The following is a 22,811-nucleotide window of genomic DNA, read 5'->3' as shown; positions in this document are numbered from 1 at the left end:
ACTTTTTAATTCTAAAAAAGTACCCAATTTCAAAATTAAATATGCTTCCCTGATAATCATTCTTTTTTGTTTTTATATCAACGAAAACCATAAATCATCTTATTTATTTTCAGCTAATTTATATACCAAAAACAAATTTAGACCTGCGAATTAAACTGACATAACACTTAATTTTAAGAAAATTATTGATAAAACGATGAAAAAATTTATTAAATTTCTCATATTAAATATTTGTATGATGATTAGCAGTGTTTCTTTGGTTAAAATGTTTACAATTGCTAATAAATTTTATTTTCTAACTTGGGAGTATCACGAAAAGAAAGTCGTTTATATAGGGTACTGTAACAGGAAAAAATTGGGAACCACTGAACTAAAGTATGCTTAAAAAATGTGTCACTGTATCGATATTCTGTTCTAAATAATACCACGAATAGTGTAACAGTTTAGTTCTATGAGAGATTCGTAATGCAGCTCAAGAACGCAGGACTCGCGTAAAAAGAAGAGTGGAATTGTAATTGTTGTTATTCATTTACCTTTTTCGTCAGTGAGAGAGGAACCAAAAGCGGAAATGACAAAGTTAGCTTTGAGAATAACTTTTTGATCCTCGTCAGAAATCCATTTCCCATTCTCATCCTCTTCGGTTCGGATGAACTCCATGGAAATTATTCTCCCGTTTTCAACATTTACTTTTCTGGGAGATAAAAATGGAATGAATTCACATTTCTCCTCCCTTGCTAGTTCTACCTGTTTATTGCAAAGAGAAAATTCAATTTGGAACATTGAAATAAGTGTTGTCGTATAAAATACAATATCACATAAAAATACTTGGAATTTCGTATAGTTCTTTTAATTTCGATAAAATATGTATTTAAAAAAAGGCTGACATAAAAAGTGAAAAATATGACTTCAGCTTTTAATCAAATCTACTTTTGAAGAGATTAAAAAGAACATGCCAAGTAATAATTTGAAATTACTCGAGTTTTCCAGGTTTAAGAACGTCTCGCAGTTGCTTACAAACTTATGGAATTAATTTATTTTCTAAATATTGTGAATCACTTGGTTAAAAACACTAAGCTGTCATTGCACTTTCAATAAAATGAAACTATGAGAAGAATGACAATGTGGAAAAATATACCACATTTAAGAAAATTAGAAAAATTTTTTAGAAGGAACCATGAAATACCTACTATTGATTGGGCAAAAAAATAAAGCTCTCTTATCACCGAAGTACCCAAATTTTTATGCGAGTAAAAGCATATTATTTTTTCATGTTCGTCTTCGGAGAGTTTGTGTTGGAAATAAAACTATTGTAGACTCAATAGACTGCTTTAGCAGTTATTCAAAATTCTCCATCGTTTGTATGCTTCTCTGCAATATTTTGCTTTTGACTTCATTTTAATGTACTTCAATTATATTCAGAAACTTATTTAATGTCGAACTGGCTCAGAACTGTCGTATGCTGGTTGATTGCTTGTATGTAGCAATAGAGAGTTAAAACCAGCTCTCAAAACCGACGAACTGTAAAAAGTTATCGTTTGCCTTTGGTATTAGAAAAGAAAGACAGAAATGAAAATATATTATTATTATGAATCAAATTTTGTAATAATATAATATTTTGTAATATATCTTGAAATAATTATGTAATAATAAAAGCAGAGCCACCGGCCATCTTGAGCTCTGCTTTTGTTTAGCACTCTCCTTCTTTGATGAAACGAATTGAACTTTGATGAACACTAAACATAAATAAAAAATTCACAAAAAATGTTTCAAAACTATATAAAACCACAAACTAACAATGTTTTCCTTATAGAATAGCCATTATCGGTGAAAAACAATATAGGCCGAATGGAGTCTTTCTAAAATATTTGAAATAATAAGGAAACCGACAATCGAGTTGTAGTTGCATGTTCTTCTATCCGCTTAGATTGATGAGTTAGACTATTCATAATCAGCATATTCGTTGATACGAGTAAAAAAAAAAATTTAGCTCAGAAAGTAAATTCAACTATAATATAAATTATAGCAATATAATAATTACTTCTTCTGGCACTGCTCTTATGTTTGTACAACCTCTTCTAAACACAACAAAAACTTTTCTAGCACCACATCTAATAGCTGATGTTGCACAATCAAAAGCAGTGTCACCTGCTCCTAAAACAATGACATTGCCATAGATCTGGGGTAGTTGCTGTTTACATGCACACATACCTGTAAAAGTATAAGACATGTTAAGTCATATAACTTAAAGTTTCATAAATTCTTCATGATAATAATTAAAAATATTGATAGTGTGTTGATTCTTAAAACTATTAAATGCCATACAAAATTTGGGTTAAAATAATAACAAAAAAATTATGTAATTTATTTAAAAAGTGCAAAAAGCTTCCTGTACAAAAATTATTGCATTGCGCTAGAAATGAATGAGTATTTTAAAGAGGATGATATTCCATATATATTGTTTAAAAAAATAATATTTTTTTCTCTAAACACTCATTCAATCGAGGGATTATTCAAAATTATTGAGCGCATTTAACGTTCAATCTTGTTTTAAAGTTATTTAATGTTTATAATTTTGTTGTATTAAACTGTTCTAACCCTTTGTCGCAAAATTTTTATTTAACGTATTTTTTCATTATTTTGTATTAATTTATATTAAAATAAGTTAAAAAATATTATATTTAGTATTTTAATAGTTTATGATTGTGAAATACAGCAAGAAACACTAATGTCTTCTTCTGCGTTAAAGGTAAAATCTTACAAACACAGCTTAGTTATAAGCATTAATTTTTCAAATTTGCTCTTATTTGCTGTTATTTAAATCTAAAAGAACCAGTTATTCATTGTAGAATTTTCTCTAATTTACAAAATCAATTATTGATACATTTGTGAATATGAATGGAGAAAAAATTTCAAACTCCTTTTTTGGATTTTATATTTAAGTACAAATATAATTCCAATATGTAACAGATGTTTTTAGTAGCTATTAAACTGTATTTCTTAATTAAAAAATAACAAAATATATTTTTGCTTGTAATTAGAGTGTCAGAAAAGAAATATATATATAAGGGACACCTGTGTCCCGTCTGTGTTTTTTTCAAGGAAACTCTAAACATGTTAGAATCTGGTACGACTTACGTAGTTTAAAACTGTTTACTATATATTTTTTTTAAAAAACATGGAGTTTTTCCTACCTGGTTTGCTTGCTTTTGCTACGGCGGGAAGAAAGTTCTTTGATGTGTAAAATCCGTTTTCAGGTTTTAGATTTTCGAAAATCGGAATTATTTTGGGTTCTGGTAAACCTGTAAGTAAACATGATAATTATTGTTTGTATGATACATAGAATACATTTAATCTCAATCTACAATCTCTATAGGAATATTGCTTGTTATTATACGTAATCGGGCATCCAGAGAAGTTCGCTCCATATTTTTCAGTGCTCATTTATTGACCATTCAGTTTCATTTATTTCATTCAAATCTATTTCTTAAAATCTGCTTCAACAACTTTTAAATTTATTACATATTCCAAACGAATTATAAGCTTTTAAATCCAAACATTGTAAAGTTCTCGATTCTAAATTTTAAAAATTATCCATAGGTTATCCATAGCAAAATACAATGTTCACGTATATTTTTTAATGAAATTTTGCAATGTTAATGCATATAGGTTATCCATAGCAAAAAACGAGTGATGGACAGATAGGTGGATGATAGAGAAGCAAAGAGAAAATGTTAAAATTTTCAGACCACGTGAGTTGTGTATGAAGTTCGGCATTGTCTAAAAGAAGGATCAGTTTCTTTTGTATTCACTAGTGCTGATGCTTCTGGTGCAGCCCTTTGGGTCAAGCATATTTCGGCCATGATAGTTTTACAATTCTCTGTATGTAAATTCAAACTGTTCAATAGCTACAGTTCCCCAAACTCTAAGAGCTGTCCTCCATGTCCCCACAAGCATTTCAGGGGATGCATTTCCAAACGTTAATGAGTATTGGGTGTTGGAAGGACATGGGTCCGGGATAGTCTGGTTGGTAGGGCACTGGGACCCTGTCCAAGAGGTCGTGGGCTCTATTCCCGCCGACCGAAGACTCCCCGTGTAGTAAATGGTGACTGATACACGTTAAATCTGTCGAGTCTCAAAGTCCTCCATGTTCCCATAACAAATCAATACATCTGGGGATTCTGATCCAGGAGTTTCCTTGTCTTCTGGATTGGTTCAAAATTACAAGGCTACGGAGTTGAATATTAGTAGTCGTAAACCCAAAAATTAGGTCGGATGTTCAACGACGGATATAAAATAAAATAAAAAAAACTCCAAGAACTGAACTTTTTTGAATATCAAATAAATATAGATTTGTTAAATAAAAATTTTATTTACTTTCATTTTCATTTAAAATATTTAAACTTTTATAGGTTTTTCGTGAAAAGATAGTTACCAATTCCAATAAATATTGCTTTATACTTTTCTTCTTGCAACGATTTCAATGTAAGATCTTTTCCAAACGCTTTATTGCATTGTATCTAGAATAACAAAATCCTTTTTTAAACATAGAATTGGGTTAAAACACATTAAAAATATTCAAATGATCGTAAACTTTAACAATTATTTTCTAATAGTATCTATTTAAGCAATACAGTATCTATTTAAGCAATAAAGCATTGTCTTACATTTACTCCTAAATCTTTCATCATCTCAACTTCAAACTTTACAACATGTTGTGGTAATCTATACTGTGGTATTTCAGAGGAGCTAGAAACCAAAAAGTAATATTTTTTTTGATAAATATATTTGTCCAAAAAATAAATTGATTGTATTATACTTTAAGATAATAGTACGAAATATTACCTTAATCCTCCAATATAATCTTCCTTTTCAAATACTGTTATATCTGTATAACCTAAACGACCTAAAAATGTAGCACAACTTATTCCTGATGGTCCGCAACCAATGATTGCTATTTTAGACCTGTAACTACCTGGAACTTTCTGATCTGGAAACAGATTTGGATCTTTTATCTGTGGTATCTTCATTTCCATAAATGTCTAAAATTACATTAAATCTACTTTTATTAAAATGAAATATTTTATTGCTTAACAGTTACAAAGTATACAAAAGTGTATACTGATTTAAAGTTATAAAATTCAAGTGAGTAAAATAATAAATAAATAGTTTACATTTCTTTACATAAAATTAAGTACCATTTTTGTTCGATAATTATTAATAAGATAAAAGTAATTTTACTATAGGCAATCCTTGTGGATATTGATAATGCTTGAAATTACTTATAAGTACAATAAGTTTCATTAAATGTTAAAAAGGCAATTAACCATTTTCTTACTTTTGATCATAAGCATAGCTTTTATTCTTAATGTTTTAGCTAATGTCTAAACATTCACTTTAGATACTTTTTGAAATTTCAAAAAATCGTGTTTTTTTAAAATTATTTTTTAGAAACAAGTGTTTAAATAATAATTGACATTTAATTAAGTGAAATATTCTTTAAGTCTCAAAAAGGCAATACAAATATCAAACTATTCACCATATCCCCATAAATAGATTAAATTAATATGCTTATTTTTAAGTTTTAGCATTGATCAGTTTAATAATAATTTAAATCAAGCTTCGTACTTTATTAAAAACAACAAATTCATATTTTTATCTTTTATAATTTCCAAGTTGACAATTGGGTTCTTGCAACTCGAGAAGAATAATGCATTATTATACCCAACCGTATAATTTAAATGATATCGTTGCCTAATCACGTGGTTGTGCTCGACTGGTTAACGTTACAGCAATTAAGCTTGGTTTATTATAACGCTTAATTAGTTTCCGGATCAGGCTTAATTGGATGCCTGTAAGCGACGTCACTCGTGTATATTGATCCTGATTGGCTTTTGAATCATGCCATACACGAATGACACAATTTACCCACAATGACATCGCTTGCAGGTATCCAATTATACTGAATCAAACTGGTTATTTCAAGTTAAAGATGAGATAAAGTAGGTGGCATTATGGAAGGGAGTTGTAGTCCTATTATTCACGAGCAAAGTCTAAATATCAAATTGGCTCAATAGGGCTGGTAGAGGTCATCATTTCAGAAAGGTCTCAAATATTAATTATAAGTCCAAGAAAAATTTAATCTGATTTTTTTTTTTAAAAAGATTCTTCTAAAAAACCTTTTTTCCATTTCCTACTTTAAAACTTCTAAGAATATTTCATCAAAATAAAACATTTTTACGGGGGAAAAACCCTAGGAAAAAAAATGCAGGTCAATCGACGTTTTTTTTTTATTTGTTTATTTATTTTAATATTATTTTTCATGATAAGACCATCTCATTGTCAGGTTAATTTCAAAATCGTCGTAAGAAGCACTGAAAATTTGATGGCCAATAAGGTTGCCATATTTATCTTGATTGGTTTCTTCCCACCAACTGTTTTAAACCCTGCTTTCTACAGATTTTGAGTTTTCGACACTTCATAGTGCCTTAAAATGACAATAATTAATGATGTGCGTTACTTACTTCAACAGCAAATTGTTGGAGTCCACCGATGTTAATGGGTCCTTCTTCTGAGGCATATAAATTGCATCCTCCGACACAAAGATCACTTGTTGGGCACACCATTCCACATGACAACCCAACGGGATTATCAGAAAGAATAAGTTTAGCTGCACCATAATAATTCTAGAAAAGTATTATACAAGGTATTCCTAAATTTGGTTTTCAAAAATTTATAGAATGAAAATGGTTAAGTTTTTTAAAAAAATGATGCAGTAAATTCATGTGACTGGCCATAAATTTCATAAATGAATTTTAATTTTAGTTCAAAATTTTCCAGCAGGTGGTTTTGTATTTAGTAAAACCAGCAAATCAAAGACAAATAATTAAAAATTACATCAAAATATTTCGAAATCTTTTGTCAATGAAATTTGCCTTCGTGGAGAATTTTTTAATACAACTAACTCGCATTTGCGTTGCATGGTGAGGAAAACCTCGCATGGCTAGCCTGACGGCAAAGGGACTAACCCATGATCCGTCTACTACTGGGGATATTTCACTTCAGCACTCTGGTCGGTGCGAGCCGGGTGCGGAATGCGTATCGACCATCATGCTGGGATTCGAGCACGATACACCTCATTGGAAGGCTGACGCTCTATCCGCTGAGTCACCACAGCTTCAGGGGGTATGGAAATCAACAGTGAAAGCGTAAGCCGTCAAAAACTTGTTGAACTAAAATCAAAAACTCGGAGAATAAAATTTCTGCCTCACCACATTAATCTGATTGATTTTCAACTTTAACTGTTTTCCTGTTATAAATATTTGAAAATCGTCAGTGTAATTTAGTTTCCCCAATTACTATGTATAGTATTAGGAATTTATGGAGGAAAAAACCTCTTGGTTTACGACACAAACAACTTGTCATACCCAATGGTAAGTTTATAAAAAAACATTTGTTTGTGGAGCACATGACAAACTTGATTTTAGCCATTCAACCAGTCACCAAAATATGCGGATCATTGGAAAAGTCAGTAAGTTGAGATATTGTATTAGTTAAAAACATTCCTATTCAACTAATGTCACGTTGTTTGTGTTAAATGAATGATTAAAGAAAGTAAACAAGAACGAACTTAAAGCAGACAACTCCCGGTGTATACCCATGCCGATGTTATATGTTTACGAGATGTAATGTAAACAGGTTCGATATTCTAGAAATTTCAATTAATAAAACTAGTTTTGAGTTTTCATTCAATATCCCCTTTCATAATATTTTTCTAAGCTTCGAATTACAAGGTTTGAATAGGAGTGAAAAATATTCCAAGCAATCAAAAAAATAAAATGAAGGAGTAAGCTATATTTTAAGTGTTATTTTTGGCTATTTATTTATTCCAACTTAATCCAAATGAGGATAAAGTGTGCTAAAGTGCTACGTATGAATAAAATAAAGCAGCGTTAAATAAAGCACAAATAAAGGACACGAATATAGTTTTGATTTTATAAACAAATATCTAGATAGTATGTCCATTTTTGTACCTGTATTTCTGCTTTATTTTACATTGTTTTACTTTAACCATCATTCTAAATATCGAAAATTCAGAAAAACAACCATCTAAAAATGAATAAATCTGCAGGCAATAAAAAAAATTCTTGAAAATTTTAACGTTGGCGTAAACTCTATATGTTTTGGTGTAAAAATTCATCAGCAATAATAAACGGAACCTTATTTATTTCGCTTCTAAAATTTGCTGTGCTTTACTTCATGCGCTTAACCATTCATAATTCCTTAAAAATAATTGATTGAAATAATTCATTCATTTCAAGATATTGTATTAATGAATTATTATTAATATTTTTAAACAAAAAATGTAAGAACAATTGATGTATACGATTATAATTACCTTGGAAGCTATGCAAGTGATAAATGCTTTGATGTCAATTTGAGTTGGGCAACCTTTTTGACAAGGAGCATCGGCACATTTTAAACACCTTTAAGAAACAGAAATATATATATATATATATATATATATATATATTTAATATTATTATTATTGACAAGAAAGTTTTTAAAATGAAACTTTTAATGCGAGATTAAACTTTAAATAGGAATAGATTTTTCTGATCTGAAGTGACATGTAATACGATAAAAAAATCATAATGTTTGATCGAATGATAGGATTATCACGTATGAGGGCAATCTAATTTTTCGAAAAACCAAACCTTAAATGTGCTGCTTATTTAGTGCAGATGAAATTTTGAGTTATGAAATCAGGCACAAAAATATTAGGGGTCTAAATTTTTAACTGTTCTCCTGATTTAACTATTAGGACCATATTTTCTAGAATGCAGCTATCCACCATTTTGTGGGGCAAAAACCCAAATCCGTAGAAAAAAAGGTATGTTTATTCGGAGTAAGTACGTTTTTTGTGTCTTTCGTAATTTAAAATATCATCTGCACTGATTAATTAGCAGCATTTTTCATTAATTCTGTAATTCTGATAGTTTAGATCCAGACTCTTCTTTGACAAGGGGCTTCCAGGGAAGTGTGGTTAAACCCGAATATTAGTACTTTTGAACAATGATCGTCGAAGTTTTGAACAAATGTCGAGTATGAATTTTTTCACTTTATTTTAGAACAGAACGAGACTGGGTTTGGTTTGAAAAATTGGTTGCAGATGTATTTTAAATGCGGCTCAATAAATGAATATGTTTTTTATTTGTCTTTTCTATTTTCTAATGGTACTATATCACATTTTTAATTGATTTACTAGTGATTCTGTTAGTTTAGACCCAGACCACTTTGTTTCTTAGAAAAGGTACATCAAAGTTAACCAATATATATAAATAATGACCAAAATCGAACAATACATTTTATGTAAAGCTTATTTCCCCAGAAGTTATAAAAACCCATATTGTATGTCAAAAAATTAAACTAAAATATTTTTAGAGATATTTTTTTTTAATTTTATAACCAAGGAGTTAACATAATAACACTGAAAAAATCATTCTGGCAGAAAAGTAAGAAGTACTTTACTTTAAAACTTAAGCAAATAATAATTTCAAAGTATCTTCCCTAAGCTCTAATAAATGATAGAAAAAATACAAGAAAAAGAATCTAACAAAACTTGAAACTTTCATTTGACATAAAAAATATTTTATACCTAGCTGCTTCTCTTAAAGCTGCTCGTTCACTCAATGTAGTATGTTTTATGTCATCAAAATCACTCTTCAATGGCCTGCATGTCTAAAAATGAAAAAACCAATAAAAAATAAAATTGTTCAATTTTTTTAAAGAAATATTTGAATATAATAAACTTTCTGTTCATAACTATCGGTATCTTTTGGGCATTACAATAAAATTCGGGGAAATTAGTTCCAACATAGTTTATGAAGCAAACTGCACGTATATTACGTCTTATTATTAGTTATTATCATACTAAATTTGCATTATAGTGTCTCAATAATTACAAAACCGTAAATCAATACCAGAACAAATAAAACAAGTTATAGTTGTTAGATGTTAATAAGACTTTTATGTAATTTCACGGACTACAAAAGGCTGGTTTTTTTGTTTGTTTGTTTTTTATATCAAGGGTACTTATTTTTATCAAACATGTCGTTTTATGATATTTTTAAATATTTTTATCAAACCATGAGTTTGGATTTTTATCCCACACTTCACAGAATTAATTATAATATAAAACCTTAAAAATTAGCTACTGTTTTTATTTCTCATTTTATTTCTCAATCGCTCTTTTTATAAATACATTAAACTGTAACACTATTATTTTATAATACATTGCACAACAGTTTCCGTTATTCATTACAAATTTTTTGCTCTGTAATGCAATTGAACGCAAGCGCCCGCTTCTTTCGACTGAAGAATTTTGGATTCACGCAAACCTCCTGTAGATTTCTTTACTTGCAGAATGAGTGTCAATGCGGTGAAATACTTTTACAGGGGTATGAAATCATTCAACTCGGCTTAAGTTAACCCACGAAATATAATTTTCGTTAAAACATAATCGTGGTAGGTCGTTAATAGTTTTATTATTTTTCTAACAAATTTGACTGGAGTTTACATGTGAGCAACTTATATTCGATGTAAAATTAATGTTTTTATTTTAAATGAATAATTTCAATATTCTGAAATGTGAACAACTTCGGTTCTTCCTTTATTTATTTCTTGTTACACATATGAAAGCTTGTGAACTTATTAGAAAATATAGCTTATAAGTTTTTTTTCAAGTTGAAGAAAACAGATCGCATAAGTTAGCGAAGGACATTACCCGAACCCGCTACCTCCACGCTACGCAGCGTTTGATGGTACGGTGAGATCATTAAAGGAGGCCTTTAGTGTTAATACGCCTAGATAACTAAACCTAAATTAATTTCACTCTGGAGCTGATTATTTGACCCGTGCACACTCGCAGATAACTCGCGAACAACGTGGTTATTTTTACTTATATTATATCAACATTATGTTATTTATGTCAAACAAGTTAGTGTAGCGTAAGAAAAAGAAGTCTAAGTTCATATTAAAATACAGAGAAGAGATAAGAATTTAACGTTTGAAATATTTGATGTTGATGTTGATAATTTACGTCGCACTAGAGCTGCACAATGGGCTATTGGCGACGGTCTGGGAAACATCCCGGAGGATGATCCGAAGACAAGCCATCACAATTTTGATCCTCTGCGGAGGGGATGGCACCCCCGCTTCGGTAGCCCGACGACCTGCGCGCGAAGTCGAGCACTTTACGGTAGCACAGTTTAACGAGGACCAATACCGCCCACCCTCGGTCCCTACGCAGACTGATCCAAGTGGGTCACCCACCCGCACACTGACCGCAGCCAGTGATGCTTGACTTCGGTGATCTGATGAGAACCGTGTCTTAACGATCAGTCCACTGCGGGACTGAAATATTTGAAGATGGTAAAGAGTTACATTATTAATCTGACTCCTCAAAACTGTTTAAGACTGGAGTCGACTTCTGAAGTGTTTAGTTATCTAGGTTTGAATGTATTTATAGATGATTTTTTGTTTGTTTTGTTCATTTACGTCGCACTAGAGCTGCACAATGGGCTATTGGCGACGGTCTGGGAAACATCCCTGAGGATGATCCGAAGACATGCCATCACAATTTTGATCCTCCGCAGAGGGGATGGCACCCCCGCTTCGGTAGCCCGACGACCTGCACGCGAAGTCGAGCACTTTACGGTAGAACAGTTTAACGAGGACCCATACCGCACACCCTCGGTCCCTACGCAGACTGATCCAAGTGGTCACCCACCCGCACACTGACCGCAGCCAGTGATGATTGACTTCGGTGATCTGCTGGGAACCGTGTCTTAACGATCAGTCCACTGCGGGACATTTATAGATGAATTTTACAAGAAGAAGAGCTTTAAGAAATAGCTTTATAAATTTTAAATGTTGCATCCGCACCCGAGCACTCTTACCATTCAGCCAAATACCTTCTAGCGTGGATGTAGTGGGTTTAAATCCCACCGTTACCCTTGATGATTCGTTGTGATATCCTTCTCTAACTTATGCTGTTTTCTTCAACTTGAAATGGACTTACAGGCCGTACTTAGTTATGAGCACACGCAAGCATAATGTAATGCAATGAAATATAGTACAATGTAACGTATTATATGTTGATGATGTAATTAAGTTTCAGTTTTTCTTCACTACTTTTTAATTTTGAATCTTGTTAAGAGCACTAGCTCTGAACTTACTAATTATGTTTATTTAACAATAAACTTAAATTTTTAAAAGGCAATATGAATATTTACTAAATATTAATATCCCAGCTTTCTTTGAATAAGTCACCAGCTTCACCCTATTGAAAAATTTGTGAAGAAGCACAAAGGAAGATAAAATTAGTCATTTATTTCTTTTGCTACCTTTTATTCATTTAAGCGTGAATTTTCCTTGAAAGTGTTCATTACAAAAAACAGTTTTAATTTTTTTTGTCTCGATGATTAACAGATAGCACAAGTTAGAGAAGGGCATTACAAAGCTACATCGGTACATTCAGAAATTCAACGAGATACGAACCCGACACCTCCATAGTACAGAGCATTTGACAGGTAAAACAGCTCGGCCACAAAAGACCCAGTATACGCATGTATGTGTAAAATTAACTGAATAAGTTAATAGACTGCAAGAAATTTTGAGTTCTTCCACTGTGCAGGAACAATCAACTCCGTTATCGTAGAAAACTGGCAAATTTTGTTCGAAAATATTATTACATCGTATTGCACAAATGGTATTATGTAAACAGAATAAAATTGTTGAATTTAGAGGGTTTTCAACTCGCAATCAAATTCTTCATAAATGAGTCTTGAAGCGCATGCAGTTACGCACGATGTCTTATCAGAAGAACTTGTAAATTTCGTTAGTGGCGAAAAGTATTGTAAAAAACTTGTTATAAAATTAAGTTCAATAAACTTATCTATCTCTATTGTACTCACTTGTTGCTTGCGTTCGGTACTATCAACAAAAAGACTGAACAGGATTTTTCTTTTTTAAATATTGTATTACCTTTTTTAAAATATGTATACCTTTATTTATAAACTTTAATAGTACCAATTTCTTCAATGTTCAACCGCATTTCCTAAAGTAAGGTCTCCTATTTTTTGAAAATACATAAATCCGTTAATTTTCTGTAAAATTGAACCACTAATATCGACTACTGAATGCATACTGGAACCAAGCATGAGAGATACACTGATAAAAAAAATAAAGACCTGAAAAGAGGAATGTTGAGCACAATGACGCTTACCCTCACCCAAAGACGTATAATAAAAAATAAACCACTCCAGCTAAAATAGTTTTTTTTTTAAAAAAGTGATGCTACACAACTGGGCTTTCTCGTCTTCTCCTACTACTAGTGCCATGACAGTTTTTGAGACATTTTCCTATTCTTATCATAACAATTAAAGACTCGCACTGCTTAATTTCTTCATTTGAAATATAAGTAAATGATATTTGAGCTGAATACTCTTAGATGTATATTTTCAAAGTTGCATTTTCTAAAAATACCGAAATAAATTCTATTTTTTTTAATAAAATTAAAAGATGAACATTTATTTTTTAATGCATCACTAGAGGGCGGCATCAGTTACTATAGTTAAAAGTAACTGATATTGTTCCATATTGTTTTAACTCACTGAAATCAAAGATATCGATTTACTACATTATAAAAGAAAATTTTTATTAAGTGGGCTCCCTTTCTTCCCTTCTTCCTTGAAGAAAGGTAAAAACTATTTTAATGACTCATGAATAGCATAAAAAGCGAGTTTATAAAATTTATTCTTGAAAGGAACAATGAAAAACTTTTATTTTTATCATTGTCACTAGATAGCAGCATCTCTAGGAGAAGGCGAGTCCGTATTAAATTTTATGTACGGTTCTAAAGGTGAAGTGCTTCCTCATTCAAACTGTCACTCTTCTGCAATGTTTTCAGTGAAACACCATTACAATCACACTGGAACCTGGATTTGACACTCAGTGACTAAAATCTATTCCCAGTTTGAAAATACATTTGGCTAAAATGTGTTTCAGATGCCTGAGGAGAAGTATAATATGCAACACTTTCAAAGACATGGCGGGGAGCTCGTATGACATGGGTAACTAAAACTGACACAGCGTCTAGAAAAATGCATCAACTGATTCGGCGAATATGCATAAAAATAGAGAAACAAAGTTTCCAATTGATGTAAAGATTATACAAAATATTAATATTTTTTATTTCTGAAATAAAGAGGAATTGAACACAAAACTAACACTCTGCAAATTTTATCACAGAGTTTACAGATTCAATCATGCCAATAATTCAATACTATTAATAAAATAAAATTTTAGATTTGAGTAACTTGGAGCCATATAATGATACATTTTCGTATTACTCAGGAACAAGCTTTTTGCAAATGTTTTTGGTGAAAAATACCATGATTTTCATGTAAGCAGTAATATTTTTTTTTTTTTTTGCATTTATGGAAATTTTAAAACCTATCTATCTGGTAACTCTATGGAAAAATTTGATGTAAAAATTATCCCCTTTGGAAAAAGTGTAACTTATCATTATACTACTCCAAGTCCCTTAATTATAAAATTTTAAAGTCAAAGACTCAAAGTTAATTGGGAAAAATACTGATATGAAATTTATTTAAATAAAATTCTTACTCCACACTTCTTATCGGAATTCCTTTTCCAGTGTTTTTTGTTTTCTTTAGTTTGAGCACTGGGTACGACACTCGCTCTCGTGTAGATTTTTGGATTCAGTGACAGAAGATTCTGAAAAAGTTAGAATATATACAGGGTGATCATTAATTCCCCAATAAAGAGATTTTTTTTAATCAAACTAAGGTACAGTCTTAGCTATTTGGCATATGAATTCGTCTACGAATGGTTTCTCTGAGAACAATTTTGAGGTGATAAGCTGGTTTTTAAATTTTTCTATCTTCTCTTATAGTTGTCTTTAATGACCTATCCACATCTTAATTATAATATAAGCGTTGGTCTAAAACTCTGTATAAATCTCGCTTTGAGCTATTTATTTCAAATTGAAATCCGTGAAATAAGCATGTTTTCAGGTTTTAAAATCCTAATTTTTAAAATATCTTCATGTGCGAATGGCTGTCATCTTGGCAATATGAAGGCAATAAAGGAAGTGCGTAATCCCAAGGATTCTTAATGACAAATATGTTAAAATTTTTATACTTGGTGTGATTTGTTTTTTAAAACAAATCCGCATTTGCTTGCTTTTGCATCTTAGCTTTTGTGGCAAATAAAATTCAAATTTTTTTTTCATTGAAAAAAAATTTTGTCATTTATATTTTTATGACACACTGTATGCCTGAATGAGTATTTTTATTTCATTTTATAACCGTGTTGAACAACCGACCTAATTTTAGTGTTTACGACGACCAATGTTCAACTCCATAGCCTTGTAGTTTTGAACCCAATCCAGAAGATAAGGAAGCTCCTGGATCAAGCATTGGAAGAAATTTGCCTTCGTGGAGGACTATCAGATGGAACTAACTCGAATTTGCGTTACATGGGAAGAAAAACCATGAAAGCTTCCCACTGTTACAGCAAAAGGGACTCTAACCCATGATTCATCAATCACTGAGGATATTTTACGTCAGCAATGAAGTGGGTGCAAGCCGGGTGCACAATTCGTATCGACCAGCCATCGCTGAGATTCGAACCCGATTCACCTCATTAGGAGGAAAGCACTCTATCCCCTAAGAAACCACGGCTCCCTGAATGAGTATTTATAAAAAAAGTGAATTATAGAAAGGGGAAAAGAACGTTTTATTTTAAAATGATTCTGAGCCGTGGCGACTCAGGGGATAGAGTATTCGCTTCCCAATGCGGCAATCCGGGTTCGAATTTCAGCGATACGAATGCCGCCGTCGGCTCGCACCGACCACAGTGCTTACGTAAAATATCCTCAATTATGGACAGATCACTGGTTACAAAATGGTTGCCGTCGGACTAATCTAAGGAGGATTTCGTGGTTTTCTTCTGTGTAACGCAAATGCGGGTAGTTCCATCAAAATGTCCCTCACGAAGGCTAGTTTATATCAATGCCTGGTCCAGTAGCTCCCTTGTCTTCTGGGTTCGATTCAAAATTACAAGGATATGAAGTTGAGCATTAATAGTCGTAAACTCAAAATTGGGTTGGTTGTTCGAGGCCGGTTATAAAATAAAATAAATAACAATTCAGTAAAAACGACAGACTTTTGTCACCACTTTTCGGATTTTAAATTTTGCTTTTAAAAAATATAGCAGGTCACAGACTCCTTCGACAACAAATCATTAAGTAGAAAATAGTTGTGAAAATTTAGTTGGTAAAATTTCTCTACATTTTTTAACATATGAAATCGATTTTTAGGAAAAGCACAATAAGAGACACACACACAAAGAGAACAAAATTACCTATGTGATTATGAATAATAAAGTAAAAAAATAAAAGAAATGAAAACATATAAGGCACAAACATAAAAGGTAAAAATTCAAACTGTCACTTCGGTACTATGAATATGTACTATTATCATAATAGAAATACAAAATTACGAAATTTAATTTGTGCTTTATTATGTGCGGGAAAAAAATATGAGTAAAGAAAGTAGCTACGCGCTGTAAAACGAAAGTACATACAGAGCCCTCTGGCAGAAAACTACAAGGTTAGCTTTTCTACCTTGATACCATTATGAGATACGAGAAAGAAAGAAAAAGAAGCTTGCAATGTTGCAGAACATAATAAATTCAGAACAAATAGACACCTTGTGGATATTATTGCTATTAAAAGAACGCTAAGAAAGTGCATTTGTTTGTTCGTGATTATAACGTGACGAAACGACCTTGGAAGCAGGAAAAACATTTTGTTATCAAAGCATACCTTTATTTTCTGTGTAGAAGCTTAAGAAAAGTATGAATGAGCATCAAAATTAAAAGTATGGAGGGATAATTTTTTTATTACCTCTTTAAACTTTTTATGTTGGAAACCACGAACAAACATATACGCATTATACATGCGAACAAACTTAAATCTTCTTTTCTAAGCATTCATATCCTCTAGATGCCTACTTGTTCTAAATCTATAATGTTCCATAATTTTGCAGCTTTCTTTTGACTAATATCACTGGCCATTTACGAGATAGCAGCATTTACTACGTAGTTTTTCCACCATCTAGTACTATAATCAGTCTCGTCCTTTAGCATAACTTTACTATACCTAGACATCAAATGCATAACTTTAGATACACCCGTTCGATGGTTAAAAGAATGAGTACCATGTACATTTCAGTTGAGTCTCAGTTTAACGTCGCTCTGCTTAACAAAAGTCTTTATTTAATGATATATTATGATTCCGGATCCATAGAAAAATATTTATTTAATGACGACTGCGTCTCTCTTTATCGACAAAATTTAAACGGAGTTCAGAAAAACAGGGAAAATGATTGTTTAGAATGTTTCTTCGACTGTGATGAAGATAACTTAAAAACTGATTTAAACCATATAGTTGAAATTTACGAAGAATATATGAAAACAATGAAGATAGTGACGTTGAAAATGAAATAGCAGAGTCACCAATGATACAGATGCAGCAAATTCCATTGATACTAAGATACAATATCTTATCTTATACGGATGGTGGCTATTTTACTATGTTCAAAATTGAGACCGTAAGTCAACTATTAGCCTATGACGAGGACATGAGGTCATTCTTGTACTATTTTATTCTTGTAAATGTAATTTACAATAATATAACACTTTATAAAATCATTAAATATCTTTACATGTATTAAGAATTTTCAAAATATTGCAAGAAAGGACATTAGGTAAATCTAAAAGTCGAGAAATAAAATAAAAATTAAGGGGAAAATAAAAAAAAAAACCCGCTTTCCTCTTTTTAACTTCAATATTTTATTTTAACTTTACACCTACTATGATTAGGTGAAACAACTTTAATATTTCTGATATTATTCTCGATATTTTTATGAATTATTACTATTAAAAAATATCGGACGATTTCAATCGAAGAAAAAACAGATGATTTTATTATCTAACTAATAATTGTTAAAACCTTGAATCAGAATTAAACCCTCTTCTCACTTATTTTTAAAAAAATGGAGTTGAAAATGATTTAATATGAACATAGAAAGTGAAGCTTATTTCCAGCTGACTACTAGCTCATTCCTGTCAATTGGAATGAGCCACAAATCAGACAAGATAGGGAAAACAAGGAACCCATTAGATTTTAAGGTTTTGTAACTCAAAATGAAAAAAATGAGAAGTCGGCCAGCTATTCAAATATGGCCGCCATTTCAATGAAATTTTTTTTCATCCGTATTAACAATAATTTAGCTTAATAGTCAAATTTCTTTACAACATAAAATATGATCATTAATCAGAAAAACACAAATAATGAAATAAACCTAAATTAGAAAAAAGAAATGTAAATAAATAAATAAAATAAAAAATAAGAATACTGCGTAATCTAGATTAAAGAAAAAAGAATAACACTTTTAAATTTCTACAATAGGTTATCGAAATATTCTAGACCAGATTAAACAGCTCCTAAGTCGCATTGACATACAATAGGTACATGTTACACGTTGAATAGGTACGTGTTGTTCAGTTGACAAGATATTGCTGACACACTTAGCAGAGTTCACACAGCCGTTTTGGTGAATACGATTAAATAATATTACAAATTCATGACACATTTCATTTTTAAATCACAAACATTTAGAAAACAAAATATTCTAAGTATTAAATAAAGATGAAAACTTTAAATAAATTTACAGCATTACTTTAATGCCTTCATAGTTGACAAACATAGTGAAAATTTTTATTTAATTAAACTCAGAAAACAAACGAATATTTCAGTCCCTAAAAAAATCTACATTCGACAAAAAAGCAATTTGATTAATTAGTTCAAGAATAAAAATTCTCGTTATTTCCTTCATTTGCAAAATATTAAAAACAAACGTTTTGCTAATTAATATTCATAAACATTTATAACCATTCATAAACATTTAAGAAACAAAATATTCTTAATATTAAATAACGATGAAAACTTTAAATAATTTTAACTCTATTTTAAAGCACTCAGAATTTACAAATGAAGTGAAAATCTTATTTTATTCAATTTAGGAAATGAGTATTTCAGACCCTTAAAAAGTCTACATTCAGCTAAAATAAGCAATCTAGTAAATTATTTAATTCAAGAATAAGAAGAAGAAAAATTATTACTTACTTAATTCGCAAAATGTCTGTAACTAACATTTTACGAATTAAGTAATTCTTAAAAAAAACTGATTTTAACTGTCATTCAACAGAGAAATCTGCTGAAATTTTAATAATCATTAATATAAGTTTCTGATAATATCTCTTTGCTATTTCCTCACACGTCAAACGGTAAGTTCGATGTTTATATAATAACATGCTCTATTTAAAACTTTAAAAGGGACTAACATTCCCCTAGGAATTACTAGTAATGAGATTTGACTTTAAATCAATCACTTGTTATCTCGAGGTTGTTTTCGAAAAATCATAAAAATAAAATTCTGTACCTCAATATCAGGAGGATCTCTGGAAAGATTACAAAAACCAGTGGCGGGCATATCTTAATTGAATATAAGAGATATCGTGACTCTGACAAACATCAGGCTCAGAATGAGCACCTTCGATTGACAAATGTGAATCTTTAAGTATAACAACGACCTTTACACCCAGTTGCGATTAACAGAACTTACTCTTTAAGCAGGTGAGATAACATGAGATTTCTTTGCGATCGATTGTGTAGAAGATAATATTTTTTATTCTTCTAGTTTTAAATGAAAGTAAAAAGAACAATGTGTTAGATCTCTCAGCAACAATTTTAGACAATATTTAAAACTCTAAAATAAATTAACTGCATTTGATTTTTTAAAAAAAAGTTTAGATGTCCCAGAATTCTTTCAGGAAGCAATTCTTATAGAAAACACAGGTGTATATTTAAAAATAAAGACATTGGGGTGGGAGATAAATAATGGTTCTTTGCGCTAACTTTAAAACTTTGTAGATCGGAAATCGTTAAAAACTTAGCTGTTGTTAGTCACTTACCTGGTTTAAATTTTATATCTTAACAATTTTCATGATATAATATAAACAGTCAATACATTAAATTAACAAATGAAATACGCTAAAAACTGATGAATGAATACTTAAAAAAAAAAAAAAAAGGCTCAAAACGATAAGGGGTTTACTACATGTTATTTTAGGGTAGCGTAATTTGCAATACAACAAAATGAAATATGTGAGAAACCGCACATTGAAAGTATCTTGTTCATTTATTTAATTTTGATAATGCCAAAATTCTTTCCACTCCTGTCACACCAGCTCATCTTAATGCCATAAAATCTTGTACCATTAATGCCGATTCCCAAATAAACGACATGGATTCATTACAACATCTCTATAGCGCATTGGAAATGCATTCTTACCTGATTTGCTTTTCTCGGCTAGTGAGGTTTTTAATTTTTTTAAAACTACTTTCCATTTTTTTTTCTCTGATAACTTTACATTTCTTGTTTCTAATCTTTTACATTTCTAGCGAGTTTTGAGATTGAGCGCACGAATTATGTCCAGTTTTACCACCTTCGTAAGTTATAGAAACAAAAAAGTTTTTAATTATCAAGTAATCATAACATCATCATTAAAAGGTAACCACAAGTCATTCCAAAACCTACGAAAGTCATCGATATTAAGATATACAATAACGTTCTAAGGGGAAGGGGAATGTGCATCTAAGAAGTAAATAAAATATATAAACAAGACCTTTTACCATCGATGATTAACAAATCAACTCATGGGACTGCAGAGTTTGTACATAAGCACACGGTGGCCTAAGTGAAAAATTTTAAACTAATATCTTCTGGAACTTTGTCAAAATCCGTAAAATCCCTACTCAAATGTTACAGAATTTTACAGCGCCGAGTCACTGCTTGAAATATCTATATTTAACGAACATATGTTAGTGAACTAAGATTTTCCACTTACTCAGCCAGATTTTTCAACAAAAAATACGCACCTTGTAAGTACTGAAAAAATATTTTTAATCACTTTCCAAAAAAAAAAAAATCCTAATTAGGATACGTGCAGTAATAAAAATTACTTCTTTCTTTAGTTAAAAGTTCTTAATTTATAAATATAAAATCAACAAAATGCAAAAACATTTTCAAAGACTTAACATAATCATAACAAAATAACTAGTTTCTGATATAGATTGCAGGGAAAATTGTGAAAATCATGCTTTTTTTGTAATTTATGACGACAATCGACGCTTGAAAGCAAAAATCTCCTTTTGAAAGATAGAAAATTAAGCTTTTTTTACAAGCCCCCCAATAGAAAAAAAGCACCCTTAGGACTTTGAAAAAACGCAAATCAAAAATAAGCACCTTTAAGCAGTTTTTAAAAACACTACACACCCTGTTTTCAATACTGTTGAGTTTAAGCATAGATACTGGGGAAATAAATTTGCATGGCCCTTCTTAAAGGATAAATACCGGAGAAAATTACTTGATTGTGATAAATTTTTAAAATCATGAGTTGGCCTTGAGTAAAAGCATTATGCCAAATGATACTAAATACAGCTTATCTTTGTTTTAATGGGATGAACTTCTAAAAATATGTTTTGCTTATTCTAATAACGCAAAGCCAATAGCAGGGCAATAAATAATAATAAATAAAAAAAACTTATTTTTAGCTTTATTGTGTCGTAATATAGAATTCATTTTTGTGAACGATTTCGTTCAATACTAATTTATTTATTCTTTCACCATGTATGAAGAATGGATATTCAGTTAGTTAACAATGAAACCTAAGTTTGTACTTTTGTTTTATTTAATACATTATTTCCTGAATTTCCACAACTTCTTAGACAAACTTACTCAACTTCTAATTTTATTTTTGCCACATTTAAGTGTTAAAAAAGTTAATTAAAACTTTACCTTATTCATATTTTAACAATGCATTCATCGACTTAGCCCAATAATAGTTTTCTTCATGTTCCTTTTTCCACTCTCATTCAACTTTCTGAGTCTCACTGGTTTCCACGACCTTGAAATCTTCAAATGAAATTATTGAATGGCTAATTATTTGCCAAGATATTTCTCTGTGACCAGAGAAAAGGGAAATTAATTCTTGTTACTTTATTAGGCCTGAGGCAATTTCATCTATATACTAAATATCAATAATTCTGTATTGAATTGAAAATTAAGTATAGAAAAATAATTAATAGTATTAAAAATTTGAGAAATGGAACATTAATGCACATTTCACATATAATAGTTCAAAATATATTTCCCTTCCTTAAAGAATGCATTTATTTAGAAGCTTCTCAGATACCTTTTGCTGACAAAAAATCCCTAACTGGTAGCATTTTTACAAATTGAATAAATTAAGTATTCCACACCATATTTTAACCAAAACAGCATCACAAAAGAAGTATGTCTGGTCCCATGATGTAATGCAAAATCTATAAACTATAGAGGAAGAGAGAAAACTTTTAGTTCATTTTTGAAAAGAGGGCGTAATGCTGAATCGGCTAAGACTTCTACAGTAAAAATTTTCTTTTTTTTTTAACCGATTCATGTAAATTTAAGAACATATAAATTCTGTTGTTGGTATTTTTATCTTAAGGTAACAATACTAATTTCCAGTATAAATACCTAAGAAACAATGGAACTCGCTTTGGTGTTTTTTCCTATTTAATTTAATGTGTTCCTTCATTATTCTAATATAATAATTTA

The 22,811-nt window shown here is 30.6% G+C and overlaps 1 protein-coding gene across 1 annotated transcript in view; it reads right to left on the bottom strand.

Annotated features, from left to right (window-relative positions):
- Positions 1-20,247, bottom strand: part of su(r) (dihydropyrimidine dehydrogenase su(r)) — a 42,782-nt gene extending 22,535 nt beyond the window's left edge. The window contains exons 1-11 of the mRNA XM_043044366.3: positions 19,593-20,247; positions 14,689-14,799; positions 9,656-9,738; positions 8,396-8,483; positions 6,522-6,683; positions 4,843-5,039; positions 4,665-4,746; positions 4,433-4,517; positions 3,192-3,299; positions 2,039-2,208; positions 534-744 (exon numbers count right to left, since the gene is read on the bottom strand). Of these exons, the coding sequence (XP_042900300.3) occupies positions 534-744; positions 2,039-2,208; positions 3,192-3,299; positions 4,433-4,517; positions 4,665-4,746; positions 4,843-5,039; positions 6,522-6,683; positions 8,396-8,483; positions 9,656-9,738; positions 14,689-14,799; positions 19,593-19,643 (1,348 nt within the window). The 5' untranslated portion in view covers positions 19,644-20,247. The remainder of the gene's footprint in view (positions 1-533; positions 745-2,038; positions 2,209-3,191; positions 3,300-4,432; positions 4,518-4,664; positions 4,747-4,842; positions 5,040-6,521; positions 6,684-8,395; positions 8,484-9,655; positions 9,739-14,688; positions 14,800-19,592) is intronic.
- Between the last annotated feature and the right edge of the window lie 2,564 nt (positions 20,248-22,811).

Source organism: Parasteatoda tepidariorum, chromosome 8 (assembly GCF_982258835.1).
Source record: "Parasteatoda tepidariorum strain Cologne lab strain chromosome 8, Ptep-v5.0, whole genome shotgun sequence".
NCBI lineage: Eukaryota > Metazoa > Arthropoda > Arachnida > Araneae > Theridiidae > Parasteatoda > Parasteatoda tepidariorum.
This window is presented reverse-complemented; position numbering and strand designations above follow the sequence as displayed.